This window comes from Lipotes vexillifer, unplaced genomic scaffold (genome assembly GCF_000442215.2).
Source record: "Lipotes vexillifer unplaced genomic scaffold, Lipotes_vexillifer_v1.1 scaffold812, whole genome shotgun sequence".
Classification (NCBI taxonomy): Eukaryota; Metazoa; Chordata; class Mammalia; order Artiodactyla; family Lipotidae; genus Lipotes; species Lipotes vexillifer.
The window spans coordinates 625,057-647,685 of record NW_006796787.1 but is presented as its reverse complement, the minus strand read 5'-3'; the positions used below and the strand labels follow the sequence as shown (position 1 = coordinate 647,685).

Below are 22,629 nucleotides of genomic sequence, written 5' to 3'. Positions count from 1 at the left end.
CTGGTTCAAGGCAGGTGTCTCAGTGAAAGAAATTCTAATTTTATTTACCCTTTATTGAACCTTTCATTTTTTCTTAATTAAACTTCTAGGCTCCTGTCAGGAGTAATATAATTACCTTCATTTTTATTCAGAGACCTAAGATCTAGGCAGCTAATTATTCATAAAAAAGATATATGTATACACATACATACACATACACAGGACACAAACATATATGGTTAATTGCTAAATTGTTTTAATCTGTTCTCTCCATTTTCCTCTGAAGAAACAAATGCACTTTACTTGCTTAATAAGACACCCAGGAAAGAATTGAAATTACCTCCACAGACTTGTTCACTTACTACACTGAAAGAGTTCTTGTACTGGATGAAAATATATATGGAGAGATTAAGATTTTTAAAGTAAGTACAAATCAGAATATTTACATATTTCTGTGATAGTAACACTACAAGAAACATAAAGGCAGTATTTTCAACTAAAGAAACATAAATAACAAATTTACATTTAAAATTTATATATCTAACAATGTTGGGAAAATATAGAACAGAGATCAGCATAAAATCACTTGGATATTGTTAAAATTACACTCAATTAAATAACATATGCTGGGGTAACATGATATATTTCAAAACAGCACAAATGGGTCACAGAGTAGATGTTCAATAAACAATAATTGAATCTGAATTCAAATGAGAAAACATTGTTTACAGTAAAAGAATGTTCTTTCCTAATAATTGGGCACTAACCAGAACTGTGTGCCTGTGAGCCAAGAGCAGCCCTCAGCACTATTCTTAAATAATGACCCCCATGCACTGGGGTTTTTCAATAAATTTAGATACGCTGCTACTTAGTTCTCCCACATTCATCAAGCCATTCATTTTCCCCCCATTTTAATCAGTGACTGAAAATAGATATAGCCACATCTGATTCAGAATAATATAGATTTATGAAAATTTAGGTTATTAGATCTGTTTCTCAGATGATCACACAAATTTAAAAACACTTTATCTGCTCATGACATTGCTGCCTGATAAGTAGGAAATATAAAAGCAGCATAAACATTGTAGTAAAAAAAAACAAAAACAAAGCATAGGATAAGCAGAAGAGGAGTAAATGGTATAGATAACATTTCAGGAGAGGTAGTCTTAAAGCAGAACATAGTATTAATTTGTCTTCTGAAAGCCTTCTAATTCTTCATTATGATCTCTAATGCCTTGCTTACTGTCACTTTTAGAACATGTTTTTCTTCCAGTTTTATTGAGGTATAATTGACATATAGTACTGTATAAGGTTAAGGTGTACAGTATAATGATTTGACTATTTATATGCATCATGAAATGATTACCACATTAACCCGAGTGAAATATTTTTTAGCAAACGTTGTGAATCACACATAAATAACTGAATTTTTTAGTTGACATATTCCAGCCTGCCTCAAAAAGAACACAAAATACTGAGGCAATCCCAAATAATCAAACTTAGCCTTTGATCTCTATCAGAGGAAATGAAACACCTTTCTTTCTCCTACTTTGCACCCCTGTTTACCTTGTCCCCCTTCTACAACCCCTACGTTAGATTATCTTGTGTCCTGAACTAAGCCACAGCCAGATGATTATAATTAAATAATCTCATTGCAGTAACTAAGGAAAGCATTCGCTTCTTTCATCTTCAGAGATACCTAAATGAAAAAAGGAGTCAGACTCACTCGGCACAGTATCAATTAATTTGCTGTGTTCTGTATACATTTCTTGTTACACCACATGATATCCTTGTGTCACCCAATAAGACTACTAAGGAGCTAATCCTTTTTTTTACACCATGAGTATAAGGAATAACAATATAATTTCTAATTTAGGTTCAAATAGCAAACACATCTTGTGAAAGATTTGCTCACTCCAGAACGTACCTCTATGCATCATGTATTAATGCTGTCTAATGAAACTTGGAGCAAAGATGTTTTCCAACTAAGTTAATGCAAGTGCAGCAGTCCATTGTTTAGACAAGACTTAGTCTATTGAGTGAGGCAAATAATAAATCTACCCACGAACTGTAGTACAACAGGGATATGGCCCTTGTGGAAGAGCATCATTCCTAAGTCAATGTCTCACCTTGACATTTATTTTCCATAAGTACCAAGTTTACCCTTTAGACAGCATTAAGAAAGCATTCATCTTCAGCAAGGCTGCAAGTCATTGACATTATCTCTTCCTTGGGCAATAAAGAACCTTGATTTCTGGATATGAAAGAATTTAAACAAGAATAAACTGCATAATGCACACATTCGTTGCTGCTTTCACAATCAACAAAGAGCTAAATATGACATGCACGACTGCTGCGTGTTTTGAATAACGTCTGCTTCCAATGTAACAGAGTTTCTTTTCAAGCCATATGTCTGTATAATCTTTTCTTTAAAAACTGCTTTGAGTAAAATCTACTCAAATGTTGAGTTGTGGGAATACTACATTTTATTGTCACTTACACTAACTGAATACATTGATTTAGATTCATTTTCATATCCTGATGGGAATCCCCCATCTTAATTTCTTCTCCTCTCTCTCTCTCTCTGTTTATATATAGAGAGAACCTATGTAACATATATATATATATATATATATGTACACACACACACACAATATGTGTATATATGTGTGTTTATACACAATTTATGACAAAAATATGTGTATTCATTGAAAAAAATATAGGAAATACAGAAATAAAAACAACATTTTAAAATCACGTTTATGTAGAGATGTGGATGGACCATATATATATATATATATATATATATATATATATATATATATATATAAATTCTAATTAGTTCAAAGTGATTTGAATTACAAATTGGTAAAGAAAGAATATTAACATTAATTGAACATATTGAGTAGGGTTAAATTATTTAGTAGTGCCAGTCCATTACCCCACAAGAAATAATATCTATATTATTTATGTAATACACCTGGGAACTAATATAGGTTTATACAGAGACCCATATGCTGAGAAGGTGAGAATACTACATCTTGTAGAGAATTAGCTCTTTTTCCATGTTTTCTCCCTGAAGTCATGTGACAAGCAAAAAGTCTAAATATAAAGATATGTAGAAAGAGTCAGGGAACTATAGTTAATAAATCTCAAAATCAATACACCTTATACAATAAAAGGCAGTATTATGTAGCTTGTTCAGGCTTTAAATGGATGGCTTGGATTCCTATACCATCTCCTTTACTTACTGTATGGCTTTTGGTAAGTCTTTAACCTCTCTATTCCTCAGTTTCCCAGTCTGTAAAACAGTGCCTAGGTTGCTGGATTAATGTGAAGATCAAAGAAAATAATAACCATAAAGCACATAGGCTTAATAAGCATAAATGTTTATTTTAAAATTCACATATTAATAATTGTTAACATTTATAGAGAACTTATTAGTATTATCTCCATTTTATAGAAAAAGTAAACTGAGACACTGTAAGGTGAAGTTACTTTCCTGTCACTTCATAGCTATTAAGGTGTCAAGCTTGAGCTCAAGCCCAAAGATTTTGGCCCCAAAATTTATCTACATGCTGAGCTATTACTTTATTTCTCAACTCATGCAAAAATGTAGAAAAATTAAGAAAAAAGATGTGAAAAAGAAAAAAAAGATTTCACTTCTATTATCTGGAGACAAATAGATTTGAGTATTATTTCCTAATAATGTAACAGCATTTTTTCTGGGTTTATATATTTTTGTCAAAATGTGATTATTCTGTCAAAACTCAGTTTATTTTTAAAAAAAATAATTGTTTACTTAATTGAAGAGAAGCTACAGTGAATGAACCAAACTAACAAATGTGCCTCACCAAGACGTCTGCTATATTTTCTTTTATTACCTTAACTTGAAGTGGATTTTTCTTCTTATTTATCTGATAGTTTTCAAATTATGCTATAATTTTCATTAGTATCTAAGCAATTGTAAATGAACTCTATTGCAGCATTATTTTCAACAGCCAAGATATGGAAGCAACTTAAGTGTCCATCAATAGATGAATGAATAAGACATGGTATATGTATACAGTGGAATATTACTCGGCCATAAAAAAGAATGAAATTGTGCCATTTGTGACAACATGGATGGACCAAGAGTGTATTATTCTAAGTGAAATAAGTCAGGCAGAGAGAGACAAATACTGTATGATTTCATTGAGATGTGAAATCTAAAAAACAAAACAAATAAACAAACATAGCTAAACAGAAACAGAGTCATAATACAGAGGAAAAACAGGTGGTTGCCAGAGGGGAGGTGAGTGGAGGAAGAGAACTAGGTGAGGGAGATTAAGAAGTACAAAGTTTCAGTTACAAAATAAATGTCACAGTTGAGAAATATATAGTATAGGGAATATAGTCAATAATTATGTAGTATCTTTGTATGGTGACAGATGACAACTAGACTTATCAATGTGATCATTTTGAAATGTATAGAAATATCAAATCACTATGTTCTATACTAGAAATTAACATAGTGTTGTAGGTCAATTATACTTCAAAAACAAATAAAACTCATAGAAAAAGAGATCAAATTTGTGGCTACTAGAGGTGGGGGTTAGGGGAAAGAGAAATTGGATGAAGGTAGTCAAAAGGTACAAACTTCCAGTTATAAGAAAAATAAATACTAGGGATGTAATGTACAACATGATAAAGATAATTCACTCTGCTGTATGTTATATATGAAGTTGTTAAGAGTGTAAGTCCGAAGAGTTCTCATCACAAGGAAAAAATTTTTTTTGCTATTTCTTTAATATTGCATCTATATGGGATGATGGATGTTAAGTAAACTTGTTGTGGTAATCATTTCATTATGTATATAAGTCAAATCATTATGTTGTACACCTTAAACTTATACAGTGCTGTATATCAATTATATCTCAGTAGAAAAAAGTTTTAAATAAATCAACTCTAGAAACATAATGCATGCACCAGCTTAAAATGTTAAGAGGAATTTTTTAAGGCTCCAAAATAACAAAAAACAACAAAAACAAAACCTCTAGACAAAAGAGAATTTTAAAACTTAAAATCATTAAGAAATGCACAGAGGAAAAGATCAACATATTTAGTTCATGGACAAAACATTATGTATGTCAATATCCAATATAAATTTAAAAGACAAACAAGAAATTTTAAAAATCTAATCATGAAATGATGGAAACAATGAAAATGGAACAATGATAATTAAAATTAATGTTTTAATATATTTAAAAAACAAATAAAAATTGATAATAAAAATAAATATTAAGCAAAAAGATAAAACATAACATCTGTTATTAACAAAACAATAAATACGTATAGCTAATATAAATATGAAAATATAGCATATTAACAATAAAAATGAAAATTAAATTAATAAAATGCTGTTGTCTTAAGTGACTAATAGAGCTAAGTGTTTAAAATTTAGTTTATTAATACCATTGAGAAAGCAACAAAAATGTTAGTTTTACTCTACTGAGGCTATTATGAAATTGCAGAACAGCATCAGTCACATTTTAAGGGTGTCTTCCCAGGTAGCAATCCATCCCTCATTGTCTACAAATGCCTGAACGCTTCCAGTGCGACCCAATCCATTCACAAATGTGGGCACAGGGAAACACGTTGTGCTTCTGGAATACAACAAAAGCCATGACCAATCAGAATGTTTCTCTCATAAATGTAGACTGAGAAATGGCAAAATAATCTCTTTGGTTAAGAGCTTAAGGTGTGATCTGGAGATCTGTGAGGTGGCCGTAGATCGACTCAACATATGTTGTGTTGTAGAGAGTTAAAAAGTGAGAGACACAGAGTAAGGGAGATAGGAGAGTCAGAGAGACGTGGCAGATGGCTTTCATTTCCTATTCAGTCCCTCCCTATGGCCTGACCTCTGTGAGTTCCAAGAATCCTCTGTATCACCTAATAATAAACAATTATTTTTTGCTCAACTTGTTCCTAGTATTTGAAACCAAATCATAATAGAACAAATTGTTTGAAAAAGAAACTTGGAAGACAAGCCACAAACTGGGAAAAAATATTTGCAAAAAACATATCTGATAATGGATTGTTATCCAAAATATACAAAGAACCCTTAAAATTCAACAATAGGAACAAACAGCAACCCAATTTAAAAATGGACAAATGATCTGAACACTTTACTGAAGAAGATATACAGATGGAAAATAAATATGAAAAGATGCTCAACATCATATGCCATCAGGGAATAGTAAATTAAGAAAACAATGAAATACTACTGCATACCTACTAGAATGATCACAATCCAAAATACTGACAACACTAAATGCTCAGGAGGATGTGGAGCAACATGAACTCTCATTCACTGCTGGTGAGAATACAAAATGGTACAGCCACTTTGGAAGACAGTTTGTCAGTTTCTTACAAAACTAAACATATTCTTACTATACAGTCCAGCAATCTTGCTCCTTGGTATTTATCCTAAAAAGCTGAAAACCTATGTCCACACAAAATCTTGCACACAGGTGTATACCCCAGCCTTATTCAAAATTGCCAAAACTTGGAAGTAACCATATGTCCTTCAGTAGGTGAATGGATGGACTGTGGTACATCCAAACAATGCAATATTATTCAGAGCTAAAAGGAGAGGAGCTACAAAACCCTAAAAAGATCTGGGGGAAACTTACATGCATATTACCAAGTGAAAGAAGCCAATGTGAAAAAGCTATATACTGTATGATTCCAACCACATGGCATTCTGGAAAAGGCAAAACTATGGAGACAGTCAAAAGATCAATGGTGCCAGGGGTTAGGAGGAAGGGGAGAATGAATAGGCAGAGTAAGGAGGATTTTTAGAGCAGTGAAACTATCCTGTATGATGCTACAATAGTTGATACAGGTCATTAAATATTTGTTCAAACTAGTTGAATACACAGGAGTGAACTCTAATGTAAACCGTGGACTTTGGATGATAATGATGTATCATTGCAGTTTCATTAATTGTAACAAATGTATCCCTCTGGTGCAGATGTGAGGTGGGTCGTGCATATGTGGGAGCAGAGTACATATAGGAATTCTTAGTACTTTCTGCTCCGTTTTGCTGTGAACCTAAAACTGCTCTAAAAAAAACAAAGTCCTTCGTTTTTAAAGCAATTTAAGAATGTTTTCAAGAACTTTAAAAATATCATAAGGCAAACTCATAATCCCACTTCTAAGAACCCATCATAAGGAGGGATATTCAAAATAATCCTATAAATAAATTGTAAAAATGCGTTGTGTAAAAAAAACATTTTGGACAAAGAGTCAATTGCACTGTTATTTATAAAAGTGAAAAGCAAAAAGCAATACAAACACCCAACAATAAATGGCTAAATTGTAATAGAGCTATATAGTTCAATACTATGCAAAAGCAAAACTGTGTACAAAAGCTGATTTAAAAATCTGATAAATTAATAATTTACAGTGCTAAGTAAAGATTATAATGGGAATATCTACTTCCTGGCTTTACACAGTTTTAACTGTAACAGTCTGGTTTCCACTTCACAGCATAAATAGTTAAAAAATTTTAAACCATTATTTAGGAAATTATGTCTAAAATTGCAATTTTAGAATTTTAGATGGCAGGTACTGGTGAAGTTCTTTGTTGCTGTTCCAGGCAAGTTTTACAGTGCTCCTCTTTATCATTTGGTTCATATACTTTACTGACATATTCCAATGACTCAAACTATAGCAAAATTATTAGGGGCAATTTTCAAGTACCATTCTCTCTAAATATCATTTAGTTTATTTTTAAAATTATTTGATGCCCTATAAACTTTTAATTTTCTTAGCAAATCTCTTTATAAAAAATTCTCTTTATAAACACATCAAAAAACTACTTTTTTGTATATGTGAAGTCTGAAAATTACAAGAATTCTGCAAAAGTAAAATAAATACGTTTGATTACCTGTAACCTTCTTCTCTCATTAGAGAAGACAAATGGAGCTTCAAAGAGAATTTGGAATGGAAAATATGTCATTTTTACAATAAATATTTTCAGGCAATATCTCATGATTTGGGCAATCTTATAACATCTTGTTCCTACAAAATACTAACTGGTTAATGACAAGCGTTCAAATTTCAAGTCTTTGAAAGTGTATTCTCATCAATATCAACATTAAATTTAGCACAAAGCAACCAATTCCAAGGTAAATATTCCATAATATAAAATTTCAAAAATATCGAATGGAACATAAGTCCTTGCTTATGTCAGTAGTATCTCTGTCTGTCAGGTTACTTCTGGTCCCTATATTATCCCTAGTATACATAATAAAGACAGTATTGCATTCATTCATTTATATGTAGAAATCATGATCACTGTGAAATCATTATACTGATAATTATCTTTGAATCAATTGTTTATAGTATATTATTTTTTTCATAGTCTTACAATGTCAATATATTTTGTGTGGAAAGTTTGCACCCAGTGCAGGTTCTGGAGTGGAATGGCAAAAATCAGAGGCTCTGGCACAATCAAGGTTAGTGAGAATGGTACAGATCTCACAAAGATGTGACATTTGCTGACATAACTGTAGAAAGTGACTAGAATAGTGTTGACATCTAGTAAGAGCTCACTAAGTGTATGTTCTTGTTGAATAAATTGAAACCGAGGGAGAGATACTATCACTACTGTTCATCTTCTCTACAAATTACTACAATTTTATTTAATATTTTATCATTTTCTATTTGTGATATAGTAAAAATTCAATTGTTTTTATAGTTTTTCAGAATTATATTGAGTGTGAATCACTAGTTGGCAATATATTCATTCTCACATTTAGTCTTTTATGCTTCTTTCAATTTAAACTTAAAAATTCTGCTTCTTAAAATTATGTAGCGTGTACTTCTCTTGTTTTGTTATTTTTCAGATTTAATGAGGTTATAAAAAAAAGAAAAAAATCTCATATGTATAAATTTATCATTTTTTTTAGTAGCAAAAACACACCTAGTGTTTTTCAATTCATTGTAGCGTTATTTCTTTGAGGGACACTTTTTTTTTTTTTTTAAGTTCTTGATTCCTTTCTAAAAGGTCTGAATTACTGAAGTTGTCAAATAAAGTTTCAAATTTCTCCTTTGCCTTCAGTCTGTACCCAAGAACCAGGTTCCCCTCTTGGGCATGGATTATGTTTGGGTAAGAAGGAAGACTGTCCAGATTGATGAAGCAATACCCCTGGGAAAAGACGATTAACATGTATAAAGGGATTTCCCTGCAGTATAAATACCAGCACGCGCCCTCCTGGTGCTCAGAGCCTCCCTGATGTATATATGCAGGTAGTGAGATTTGAAACGGCCCTTTGAGATGGTGATATAATAAAACTCTGACTTGAGGAGCAGACTTCTCCTCATTTTTCTACTCTTTTGTGGGAATGAGTTGCCAACCTTTTACTTCGACTGATACCTTTATACCTCTGAATTCTGAGTCTTCTGCCACTCTGCCTCTGATAATGCATCACAGCGCTGCCGAGTGCCTACCAGTCTCCAACCACGCCACCAACGTGATGTCCACAGGTACTGACTCCAATAACCGTCTATGTGTGGCTGGGCCTAACATGTCAGGGTGGACGCTTTGAATCTTGTTAGTTTAGAATCTCATTGCTTCTTTTATTTTCATTGGTGTTAAGTTAAATATTCAGGATATTGAAGAGGTCAAAATGCCTAAGAAAATTTTCAAGAAATATTAGTAAGTGTAGTAATTTCTATTATTGTTGGTTTTATTATACAAGACATCTGTTTTCTATATAAGTAAACAGTGAGTCTGAGATTTACTTGGTTTTTAGATTACATTTACTACCATGTCTAAAAACAGTCTTACACCTCACAGTAAACACAACTGAATGATTCCCAATACCAACAACAATGGGTTTCAAAGAATAAAATAATTAAGTGTTTAAATACTTAATTACTTTAATTACTTAAATACTTTAATTACTTAAATACTTTAATTACTTAAATACTTTAAAGTATTACTTTAAATACTTTAATTTTTAGCATAATTAAAAACTCAGAAATCAAATCTAGAGGCAATATAATATTTAGAGCCCATGGACTGAGTTGACTTTTCTCAAAATTGAGTTCTGAAGAGACTTCAAAGTTTTTATATTTTCTTATATAACTTTCTTAAATGAAAATTAAACTTGAGAATTCAAATATATTGTCTCAAACACAACCAAGCAAATAAGTATATTTTTTTAATGTGTCCATTTGTTATGCAGTAACAAAATGTTTTGAAGTTGATTTATAAACAGTCTTGAGTTGAATAAATGTCTTCTGTTTACCAGCACTTTCCACTTGTTTTAAAAGCAATCTAAATATGAACTAAATTTTATACATTTAAAAATCAAAATTTGAGTTGATACATTTATATGCTGATTTAAAGTATTTTAGCCTTATCTTTTGTTATAATTAAGCAGCTTTCAAACTTATCTGTAAGTTTAGCATTAATCTTCGGCTGAATTTTAAAGTATCTAGAGATCATATATTTAGACTCTGGGAAAATTATTAATGTAGTGATTTTTTATCTACTAAAAATTCTCAGAATTTAATTAAGTGTACTAATGAAGATATCCTCAAACACATTTTTTGGAAAAGGTAATAAAGTATTTTTATCAAAGAGGTGTGGTATAAATAAATTTAAACAATCATCACATAGCTAATTGTATATTTTACATAATAGGCATTTATATAGGTTGGTGATGAGAAGGATAATGCATTGTTTGCTTAATCTACTGTGTGTGGATAGTATTTGGCTAGAATAAAAGTAAAATTTGGAATTGAGGTTAAAATTAAGCAAGTTTAGGTCAAAACCCTATTTATTTATTTAAAAATAAGTAATGTATAGATAAATAATTTATAACTTAGTTATAAATATTATTTATAACTAAGTTATAAATAATTATAAATAATGTATAAATAAATAATTTAAAAATTAATAAATAGTGTATTTAGTAAGTTAGCCTACCCTTTTACACTAGTTTCCCAAATCAGAAAAACAAAAGGCATTTAAACCTTGGAAGTAAAAAAATTCATAATCAGTAAAAGTGACCTAACGTGTTTTAAATAACAATAACATTGATTTTTATAATTTTTCCATCAAATTGTAATCATATACATCTAATTGTCTAAGTAAGGAATTAAAAATAGTGATTATAATGAGAAGAGCACTTAGATACTGAATGCGTTTCATGTTATTTGTTTAATTTTGGAATGCATAGTAATCATTATAAAGTAAAATGACTTCAGTTCTCTCTCTGTGTCAGTTGTAAAATGAAAATTTATGCAGATATTTTAAAATATTAAAAATTGAGTTATAGTTAGAGAAGATATATTTTACTTTCTGAAGAAATTTTGTCTTTAATCGGTAGACCATATATTTTCAAAGGATTCTAAATCTATTCTTTATAATATCTCATATTATTCAAGAAGATACAATTTTATCTATGAAAATCCACCACTACATTCAGGATATCATGAAAAAAAAGAGAAAATGAAATACATAAGAAAACATTGGCTAGTGATTTTATTGTCAGTAGTCCATTGTTATTCATGTTTAAAGCTTGATAAAAGTTTAGTAATTCAAATTTATAAAACTTTCAACATACACATTAATTCAATGAAACCTATAACTATTTATAAATGAGGTTAAGTTTATATGCTAGGTTCAACCTTTATAAACCTCAAGTTACTCAACAATCAACGAACTTATTTTTTGACCAGCTTCATCATTAGAATTGTTGAATTAATTGTGTGCATGAAGAAAACCTACAACCTCATGGTTTCAACACCAGCCTAAATTCATTGTACATTGTCACAGGCTTTTCATAAGCCTCTGAACTTAGTGGGGTTTTTATTATTATATCCAGTAAAAGGCTAGTGGCTCTGCCATTTCCTCTTTGATAGAAAAAATTTGTTAGGTGAATAAGCAGAAGTAAAGACTGATCAGGAGTTGATTTCTGTATTCATGTTCCAGAAAAAGACCAGTATTATACTATGTTATACAAGAACTTTAAGAAACTGTCCTCTCATCAGTTCTTTGCAATGTCTATATTGGGTGGAACCTGTGAGAATTCGGCTACTTCCAATTAGCCAAGTTTCAAACTGGTCAATCACCCCAACACAGAGCACAGGATATAATTAATGAAGGCTCTAGTCCACTTTGATGATTCATGATCTCATTATTTGAGACAAATTTCAGCCCCTAGTTTTAACCTACTCATCAGAGAACCACCCCCAAATGAGAACAAATTATTGGCATATAACTTTAAGAATAGCTTAAACGTGTACTTTTGAAATGAAACGAATGTGTCTTGAATCCTCGTACATTTTCTTACCAGTCCCGTGTATTTTGTCTTTGATCCAAACTCCTAAATGTTTGTGCACATATTTCTTGGTGACAACATTGGGAAACACAGCAACAGGACTTCATTATTCTGTTCCTTCCTGTCATTATGGAAACCAGTCATCGACCTATGGAGTGATGGCAGGTAAGAAAAATTGTCTTTACATATAAGATTGAGTTTGGGGACACTTGGATGGATTTCCTGGGTCTGAGGGACCCAGGGTCTGAGGGAATCTTGACCAGAGTATATCATGAATTTCAGATCTCTTAACCTTGGAAATGCTGGTAAAACCACCACTTATTGAAATGTTCTCTGATCTGTGATGTCTTCAGAGACCATAATAGTTATACCTGATTGCCCCTATTCTACACAGCTCTGAACTGCTCTGCTTCTTAACTCTTGTGTTTGCTTTATATGATTTTTATTTTAATTCTCTACTGCCAAACTGCTCATTGTCACTTGTTTCTGCCATTAGTGGTAGAATAATAATAAGGTAGTAATAATAAGTAGCCGCTAGCCTTATGTGTCTATTTAAATTTAGATGTAAATTAACTAAAATAAGGTCAAATTTAAAATTCAGTTCCTCAGTTGCACTAGCCATATTTCAAGTGCTCAGTAATCTTATGTGGCTACCGAAGCAGATAGACCAACTTATAGAGCATTCTCCTCACCACAATATTTCTTCTGGCCATTTGGTCCATAAAGATAAATAAGACATTGAAGGCTAAGAGTGATTTGCAGCTGCTTTAGCAATAGTTGAGTCTTTGGCAGCCCTGTCTGAGATGCTTCTGAGTCTTAGATGAGATTGAAACAGTTGAAGTTACCTATCTTTCTTCCCTTTGGATAAGTAAAGCATCACTAGATCAAGATAAACTACTTGTTTATTGACACTTGCATGGAAATATTGATAGCACATTTCTTAAGGAAAAGAAAATATGACCTAAGACTCATTAAAAAATTTATGACTTAATTTTAGGATATGGCCATAGAAACAATTTTGCTGGGCACAGAAGTTTTTTTTGGGTATCCCTTAATGTTTTATATTTATTTCTGCAGCAGGGAGAGAAATACTGTGGGTAACAATAAACTACCAAGGATCTGTGGGAGAATGTGAGTGTGTGTGTGTGTGTGTGTGTGTGTGTGTGTGTGTGTGTGTGTGCGTGCGTGCACGCTTGTGTGATATTGAGAAACTCTGGATAGAGAAATCACATATTAGGGAAATCTTTTCTTGCGTTTTGTTATCCAGAGTAGGTAACAAAAAATGAAATATGAATTTATGCTTATACATTTGAAATAAAATTGAACAAAGAATTTAGTTCACCAACCTTTCATTTCTCAGTTTAAGACTCAATAAAACATTAAAACTTTAAAATAGAATATTCCAGAACAAATTAGCTTCTTTTACCTTCTATTAGGCAGCATTCTGAATAAACTAGTATCCTCACCTTTATATAAAATGAAAACTGATGTTTTTTTTTTTTGAAAACTGATGTTCTTAATGTTTACCTGTAAACCCTAATATCTCTGATAAGTAAGAAATAAAGAAAGCCATATTTTTTCTTCCTCTTTGAAAACAGATCATTTATGATTCTTATACATAGTAGTTAATCAGTATTCATGGTTAATGAGAACAGCTCTCGATGATGAACTACTTTCATTATAAAACAGAGTAATGTGCATTTAGCCACTAGAGGTGCAGGCAGAATGCCTTCTGTGGCCTCCACCACATTTTGATTATGGAGACTGGAAATGACAAGCTCATGGCCACGTGCTGCCCTTTCTTGGAGGAAAAAGGCCTTGCTCTTCCTTCACAGTAAGTTCCAGGAGCCCCGGTACAACTATAGGCTTCCTCTATATCCAGCAAGTGGCAGGAATGGATTGAGGTTGGCACAAAGATAAAACCAGCCACAGACCAAATACTTTTAGGCGGTTTTTGCTACCACCTCCCTAGGCCAGTGTCTGTGGAGTTCACAGCTGGCCTGAGAAATCTAACACCCTTCCAATTTCCAGGATTGGAGAGAACAGGCCCAGATTCACACTGAGAGTCCACAGGCAGCTCAGATTGTGCTGGTACAAGTTTCCCTGGCAGGCTCAGCAAACTCTCTTCCTCATTAAAAGTTAAAAAGGAGAGGCCCCTGGAAAAGCCCTTTAAAATGATTCAAAGCCTGGGATGGTGACAATCACGAGAAAAATTGCCCTAAGATTTGGAGGTATTGTTGTAGTCTTAAACCAAAATTAAATATATTTTATCACTGAAAGAAATATTCACCATAGCAAGCATAGAGATTATATTTGAATATTTTTGAGAGGGATATCATTAAAATATGGTGTGCTTTATAATTTGTTACAATGTCACTATTTTGTCATATATTTGGTAATTAGCCTTTGCATCATGGCCGATTAAATCTCAGAGAATCTGAACCTTTCTGCCGTCATCCCCAGAGAAGCTACACAAATTGAATTGTAAAACACAAGAATTCAGAAGTATTCAGGAATTCAGAAAAGGTATAAAAAACACAAGAGAAACCTGGCAATGTCATTTGAATTTTCTGAGAAGTCTCAAGGCGTTCATCAAATCAGCTGCTTCCACATAATCCACAGAAGCATTTAATCATCAACAACAAAGACAGATTCATTGTCACATACTCCATATAAAAGTGAAGCTGCAGAAGGAACAATATTTCAAAGGGTGTGAAATTGCTTTATTTGAATATGGCTATTCTGTCACTATACTCTGATGCTTACATTTAGTTTGAGCATTTCATTAAATTAATAACCCATCGGAAGACAAGAGCTATAGCTAATATTTTGTTAAGGTTGGTAGGGAGGACTCTAATCATCAGATGAATCCACTGTGCTTCATAGACCAGGTGTGGGCATACCAAGGAGAATGATTGGATGAAATGAATTAGCCACACCAGGAACTAATTACAAACCTTGTTCAAGTCAGCATCTCCAAGTGTCAGTCTCTTCATATCCAAGTTGCATTGGGTACCACAGGTCTATCAGAGTTGAGTTGTGGCAACTTTGTACCAACTCAACCTGGCTTTCTCCTTGATCTTCTCTTCAGATACATTCTCAGTTACATTTCTTCTTCTGTCTCTTTTCTCCTGAGAACTTAGATAATTCAACAGCCTACAGTATAGATAATAGGAAACAGGGAATTATAAATGCTATTCAAAAATCTCTTCTGGAAAAAAACAAAACAAAACAAAATAACAACAAAAACCCTTCAAAACTCTGATTCCTGGGTATCTGACATTGTGTCTCTTCTCCAGTTTCTAAAGCTGGGTCCAAGTTAGAAAACAAGCTTAATGAGCTGCGTACTTTGTCCACCGTCCTGTGGAAACTGGGCAAATCAGCTACATGGTAATGATTGCTAAATCCAGCAAGGTTATGACATAATGGCCACCCAAGATGTGCTGTAAGAGTCCTTGCTTAAAAATTAATTTTATCAGGAAAGCAAAATAGCTGATATTGGAGAATTAATCAAGAAGATGGATGTTCTTTTCTTATGAGAAGTGGATAATAGAGAAAAGATTAGTATGGCTGCAAGTGCCCTTTCCACCTGGGCTAAGGCAAAGGGTAACAGAAATCTGTTTGACAGTGACATAGAGAAATAGTCTACTTTGGAGCCCATCTCTTCATTCTTAAGTTGTCTTTTTTTTTTTTTCTGTTTCATTTTTTTTCTTTTACTTAGTCTTACTTTTCCCTATCTTATTCTGGTTGTGTTGACAATAAGGGAAGGAGTAATTCTGACCATCTTTTGCCTCTGGATCATGACAGGACTTTCAGTAGCACTGACTCTGTGTATTTTCCCTAAATTTTGTAGCCTCTGTCTCAACTACACAACTCGGTGATTGTAAAGCAGCCACAGGCAATATTTAAACAAACAGGCATGGCTATGCTCCAAATCAACCTAATTTATAAAACCAGGAAAAGGACCCTGTTGTACATGAATAGGATGTACAAATGCACAAAAGAGAAAAAAAATCACAATTCAAATTTATGATTTGTTTCACGTTGTCATGCATGAGGACAAAAAAAAAAAAAAGAAATGGAGATATTCAAATGCACTTTGCTGTGCATGTCTACAGCAAGGTGGGAGTATTTTACTGTGTCCCTCTGCTTCCCCTGTTTGTTCTTTTAAAGCTTCATAACCTCAGAGATGTTGTGAGTTAGCATCTGGCTGAGCCACATGATGCAGAAGAGCCCCCTGCCCTGTATCACAGAACCTTGAGCCAGGTCCCCGCATGGCAAGACCATGGCCTCCCCATCACCTGCTTTAAAAGACTCACCTCTGTTCCTCTCCCTCCTCCGCCACCCAGAAGTACATGCAGAGCAGTTCAGAAAGGCTGTGGTGGATTAATCTGCAGTGTGAAAATACATCTTGGGCTGTAAAGAATGTACAAACACTTCCAAGCTATTTAGGTGTGCACTTGTTCTAGGCTTGTAGACAGTTTTGCTTTAGCAATGTTTTGGAAATTGTTCGTGCAACCTCTGCGGCACACGACTCACTGCATCTCATTCTCCTCCTCCCCAACCTGACTTTTCAATAATCCAGGCTTTAGAAAACATTTTAAAATATCTTGTCATGTACACCGTACCGATCACTCCCCATTTTCCGCCAAATATAGGATCATATGATAGAAACCACAGGTTGTTTGGCTGTGCTTGTGACTGTCATGAATTTCTGTTTAAGGTTAGTTCCAGGAAAACCGTGTCCTTGCAGATAATTGTGGATAATTTCAATTAGCGGAGAATAAAAACATGTCACACATTGTGCTTTCCTTTTTCCTCTGGATGCCAGACTTTTGAACATGGTATTTCCTGTGTACTTTTTATGGACTCATGTTCAAATTTATTTGCTAAATGTGCGTTTCTCCAGAGCATTTATAATGTATAAACTAGCTTTAAAATTTTCCAGAAATACAGATGGCACACTTCCAATATTTTATTAAATAAATATAATACTTTTGTCTGAAAGCGTTTGTTTAATGTAGCCAAATAGGTTTCAGATGCAGAAATCCTTGAAGTCATTTGATTTCCCTGAGTAGAGACTACCTGAAAAATGGACTGATCATTTTGATGTGGTTTACTGAAATGTTCATTGGACTTCACTTCTAGTTTCAACTGTATAGTGAATTCATCATAGTACCCAAGGAGAGTTATTTAACTTGTTTTTATTCAAATTTTAAATTGTGGGTAAAAAATACATATCTTTTCTACTTCATTTGTTTATATAAGGATAAGAAGATGACAAATGTAAAATGAACACAGCACGGAGATTTGTAGCAGTGCATTTATACTAAGTTACTCTTCTATTTCAGAAGACTGAATGTCAGGTAACCTTCCAGAATTGAGACTGGCTGTCACAGAATAATCTTATGGGCCAAACCCTTGCATGTATAGAAATGGGGGATAATTACAAACGGTCCTTTCCTTTTCTTGCTGTTACAGGGAGCTTAGCCCCTTGTCTTTATAAGTTTCCCGACCACACCTTGAGTCATGGCTTTCCTCCCATGCACCAGCCTCTCCTGGCAGAGGACCTCACAGCCGCTGATTTCAAGCAGGAGCTCAGGCGGAAAAGCAAGTTGGCTGAAGAGCCAATAGACATGGATTCTCCAGAAATCCGAGAACTTGAAAAGTTTGCCAATGAATTTAAAGTGAGAAGAATTAAGCTAGGTATGTGCTTGTTATGAGCAGTGGGGCACGCAACCTGCTCTGCAAATTCTTACTCTGTTACTGTTCAGTCTCTTACACTCTGCTCAAAAGTCCAAGACAGTTCTCATTCTACATCTCTACTGTGGATGTAAGTTACTCGAATGATGACAAACCTACAAAAACCTTCATTTCCCTGTAAATTCTTAGTAGCCAAAATACATAGATTTCTAAATTAATGGTACTCTTTTTCAGAGATAAGTTTTGAAGTGCCTTTTTTACCTATATTTTATTTGAAGAGATACCTTCGTATGATTCAAAGACTAAAAAGGTATAAGTGAAATATATCCCTTCTGCTTGTTTTCCCTGTTTATCAGTGTTGTGTGGTCTTCCAGAGATATTTTATGCATATACATACAAGCAGATACATATATTTCTTCATACAGATTTTTTTTCATTTTAACTATTTGTTTTGGAGAGCTTTCAATATTAGTTTTTTAGAGAGCTTTCTGTAATGCATCTGCCAATTTCCACTTTATGAATATACTACCAGTCTCCTGCTGATGGAATTTATATGGCCTTTAATCTTATGCTACTGAAAACAATACCACAATAATTAACTTCATAAACGTCATTTTGCACCTATATAAATACGTGTGAAGGGGAAGTGTTAAAAGCAAAGTTGCCTGATCAAAGAGTATGTGTGTTTGGAATCTCGATAGATGTCAAATTGGTCTCTGTGGAAGTTGTACCAAATTTTACTACCACCATGGGCGTCTCTTTTGCCACCCTTCAGAATATGAGCTCCATGAAGGCAGGAGATTTTTGTACTTTGTTTTTTGTTTATTTATTTCTTTTTTGTTTTCTCCTTAGGGGCATATCCTCAGCACTTAGAACAGTGATTGGCACATAGAATAAAATGCTATTAAATCTTTTGGATCTTTGCAAATCAGATAGGTCAAAGTGGTGCCTCATGGTAGTTTCATTTTAAATTTCTCTTATTATGAGTGAAGAGTGAAAGATGTTCTTTCATGTGTTTGACAGTTATTTGTAATTCCTTTTCTGTGAACTGTCTGTTCTCAGCCTTTGCTCACTTTCTATTGAAAAGTGTTTTCAATGTAAATAGCCATAATAATTAACCTTGATTTTAATGCATGAAATGTATTTTTTAATGGATTGAAATGATGGTGCAAACTTTTGCATTTGTGAATTGAGCCACTGGTAATTTTTAATGATATTTATTGATGGGCATCATATGTAATCATTTTATGCATACAGGTATATAGCCTTAGGCCCTGAATTAATATATAGTAACTATTTGTCATAAACACAGCAATAGGCATCTTTATAACATTCATTTTCAATTTGCTATTTATATTGCTGTGAATGTTTCAAATTCTATATTGATGGCTTATACCAACTTGTATTCTAAAAATGTTTGAGACAATCTATGAGAACTTTTTGCCTGGAGATAGAAGCAATACCGAATGATATTATAAATATGCTTGGAGGTATACATAAAACATTGTGTGATCAAAGTCTCATAATAAGCACGTTTTTAGGGAAAGTAAACACAATTCTTAGTTTTATCTTCAACATGTTGAATTTTTCACTCTTAAAATTGAGATAAAAATATTTATGATATATCACCATGTATTTTATGCATTATATTTAATATACTATATATTTTGAGTATATATCATCAGATGTTTAATAAAAATGATTAAGAGAGAATTTTTAAATGTCTTCTAAAGTGTTTATGACACATCTAACCAATCTGGCTAAATATTATGAATGGCAGATGTTCCTACCTGAATTCTTTTGACTTCTAAAAAAGTAATTTGTTAACTAGAAGGAGTTTTTTTTTGAAATACTGAACAATTCTACACTGAACCATACTGTTATTCTAAGTTGCCAACAAATATATGGTTAAAAGTGGTAATTAATAGTTGACAAAGATACACAAAATTGTACAATAATGGACCAAAATGAATGTTTCTTGAAAAACTGAAGTTAATGGCCTTTGTTGTTTTTTCACAGGATACACCCAAACAAATGTTGGGGAAGCCCTGGCAGCTGTGCATGGCTCTGAATTCAGTCAAACGACTATCTGCCGATTTGAAAACCTGCAGCTCAGCTTCAAAAATGCATGCAAACTAAAAGCAATATTATCCAAATGGCTGGAGGAAGCCGAGCAAGTAGGAGGTACTAAAGTTGTTTCTGGAGACTCGGTGATGTTCTAACCTGAACACAGTGCCTTCCCTTGGTTGGATTAATGCTAAAGTGAGAGGTTTGAAGTTTGGTTTGGGTCTGCTTTTTCTCTTTGACGTGAAAAATAAATATCTTGTTTCATCACACTAAAAAAAAGCAAGGCCAGTGCGAGTGTAGAAATAAGTTTACTGAGAATGTAAATTGTGAGGGAATAAACGGTATAAGGAAAACTTCTAGACAATATGGCATAGGTGTGAAGTGGTAAAATGATTCTTTTTAACATATCCAGATTGTTTTGCCTCTGGGCTATATACGGTAGTAATTATACATGAATCATTTTCATAACCTAATATAAGTGTAGCCAGAGCATTTGCACACACAAGCAATTGCTAGATGAGCAATTTATTGTGATAAAATTATCTACTTATATTAATGTCAAGGCTGGATAAAGAGCAAGGTTTGAGAGCATTCAGAGCAAGTGTTCCAACTAAAAGTAGAGATATGATTTAAAAGACAATTGTTTTTGCTAAGTTAATATTTATTTCTGTGTTAACATTTTAATCTAGGGCTTGTAATCTAAAATTATGTAGACCGCAAAACTTTAAAACAAAAATGTGTGGTAATTTTATTTTGCATTGTTTTATAAAGAAAATTTTGAATCCAAATCTGATAGTTAAAATAAAAAGACTTACTTTGTTTTTGTAATTATTTATCTTTTCCCCATCCCAGCTTTATACAATGAGAAAGTGGGTGCAAATGAAAGAAAAAGGAAACGGAGAACAACTATCAGGTATACTTTTGAGATATTAAGAGTTACTGGAGAAGAAAAAGATATTTTACAAATGGAATGAGCATTTAAGCATAATATAGGTTCAATATAACATAAAAATGAATAGAGTCAATTGAGAAAATAAGATAGGTGAAAAAGAATAACATTTAATAAATTACTGGTGAGATATAGCTGGAAATTTAAAATTTGATGGAAAAATATGTATTGTTTGATTCAAGAACAGTTTTACTCTGCAAGTTTTGGATAAAACAGAAACTGGGCAATCACTTCTAAATAGAGTGACCATTTCTATTGTCCTTTTTATTGTTTTTTTTTTTTTTTTTTTTTGTGGTACGCGGGCCTCTCACTGCTGTGGCCTCTCCCATTACGGAGCACAGGCTCTGGACGCGCAGGCTCAGCGGCCATGGCTCACGGGCCCAGCCGCTCCGCGGCATGTGGGATCTTCCCGGACCGGGGCACGAACCCGTGTCCCCTGCATCGGCAGGCGGACTCTCAACCACTGCGCCACCAGGGAAGCCCTCTATTGTCCTTTTAGACATAATTCTTGCTCTGGCAGTATGGTATCTATGTTATTACAAATAACAAAACTAGTCATCAGTATTTTGGCTGCTTAAAGTTCAAGGTAACTCCTTGCATTTCAAGCCAGAAAGATTGTTCATTGATCTTTTTGTAATTTCCATGAGACTCACAGAGGAATTGCTACAATACAGTTTTTGTTTTAGTGGGTTAGTTGTACACAAAACATTTCATTTATTGTAAAGAAATGATTTCTGGGGGACATTTAGAAATGCCTATAGAATTATTTCCTTCTCAGTGAGTCAGTGCCCTCTTGTGGCACAAAGTGGGATAAACACAATGTCTGGGTTCCCCTACTTATTTCTTCCTGTGACTCTGGTATAGGTAGCCTACGTAAGACTAGCAAGCATCCAGATGTTCAACAAACTGCACATTTATCTTTGTTGAAGAGCTTTGAAGGTGTTTTCGGAGTCTTTAAATTTCCTTTTTATGTTAATATTTAGGAAATTCAGCCTAACAGTTTTGATCTGCCAAAAACATCCCTAAAAATATCCTATCTCCCTTCTCTCCTGTCAACTCCCCACCTCCCAGTATTGCTGCTAAAGACGCTCTGGAGAGACATTTTGGAGAACAGAATAAACCTTCCTCTCAAGAGATCTTGCGGATGGCTGAAGAACTGAACCTGGAGAAAGAAGTAGTGAGGGTTTGGTTTTGCAACCGAAGGCAGAGAGAAAAACGGGTGAAAACAAGTCTGAATCAGAGTTTATTTACTATTTCTAAGGAGCATCTTGAATGCAGATAAGATTTCCTATTGTGTAATAGCCAGTTTTTCTATTTTTCATTCCTTTCTCTTCTCTAGCCAAAATAGAAATTCCTTTTCTGGTTAGCTTCAAAAAAATCATATCAGTAACTTTTGCAGAAGCTTTTCTTTTCTACTTTAAAAATAAATACAATTTAAATTATATTGATGAATTATTCTCGGAAGCCACGTTGTACTTTTAAAGCCAGAGACTAATAGGAATAAAACAGTGATTCTCTCTCTCAATATATCTCTCCCTCTCTCTTTACACACACACACACACACACACACACACACACACACACACACAC

General features: G+C 33.4%; 1 protein-coding gene across 2 annotated transcripts; it reads left to right on the top strand.

The window, feature by feature from the left end:
- Positions 1–9,247: 9,247 nt before the first annotated feature.
- On the top strand, positions 9,248–22,595 carry POU1F1 (POU class 1 homeobox 1). 2 transcript variants are annotated; one of them, XM_007468998.1, is made up of 6 exons: positions 9,248–9,513; positions 12,414–12,485; positions 17,802–18,026; positions 20,043–20,207; positions 20,943–21,003; positions 22,111–22,595. In XM_007468998.1, the coding sequence occupies exons 1-6, from the start codon at positions 9,372–9,374 to the stop codon at positions 22,319–22,321; spliced, it is 876 nt and encodes a 291-aa protein (XP_007469060.1). In that variant the 5' UTR covers positions 9,248–9,371; the 3' UTR covers positions 22,322–22,595. The 2 variants fall into 2 exon arrangements, with proteins under 2 accessions (XP_007469060.1, XP_007469059.1); XM_007468997.1 differs by having other exon boundaries at positions 12,336–12,485; positions 22,111–22,562.
- Positions 22,596–22,629: the final 34 nt, after the last annotated feature.

Coding starts and splice junctions, on each gene's coding strand:
- POU1F1 (XM_007468997.1), top strand. CDS start 9,372: ATGAGTTGCCAACCTTTTACTTCGACTGATACCTTTATACCTCTGAAT. Junction 12,486..17,801: donor GACCTATGGAGTGATGGCAG/GTAAGAAAAATT, acceptor TTGCTGTTACAG/GGAGCTTAGCCCCTTGTCTT. Junction 21,004..22,110: donor AAACGGAGAACAACTATCAG/GTATACTTTTGA, acceptor CCCACCTCCCAG/TATTGCTGCTAAAGACGCTC.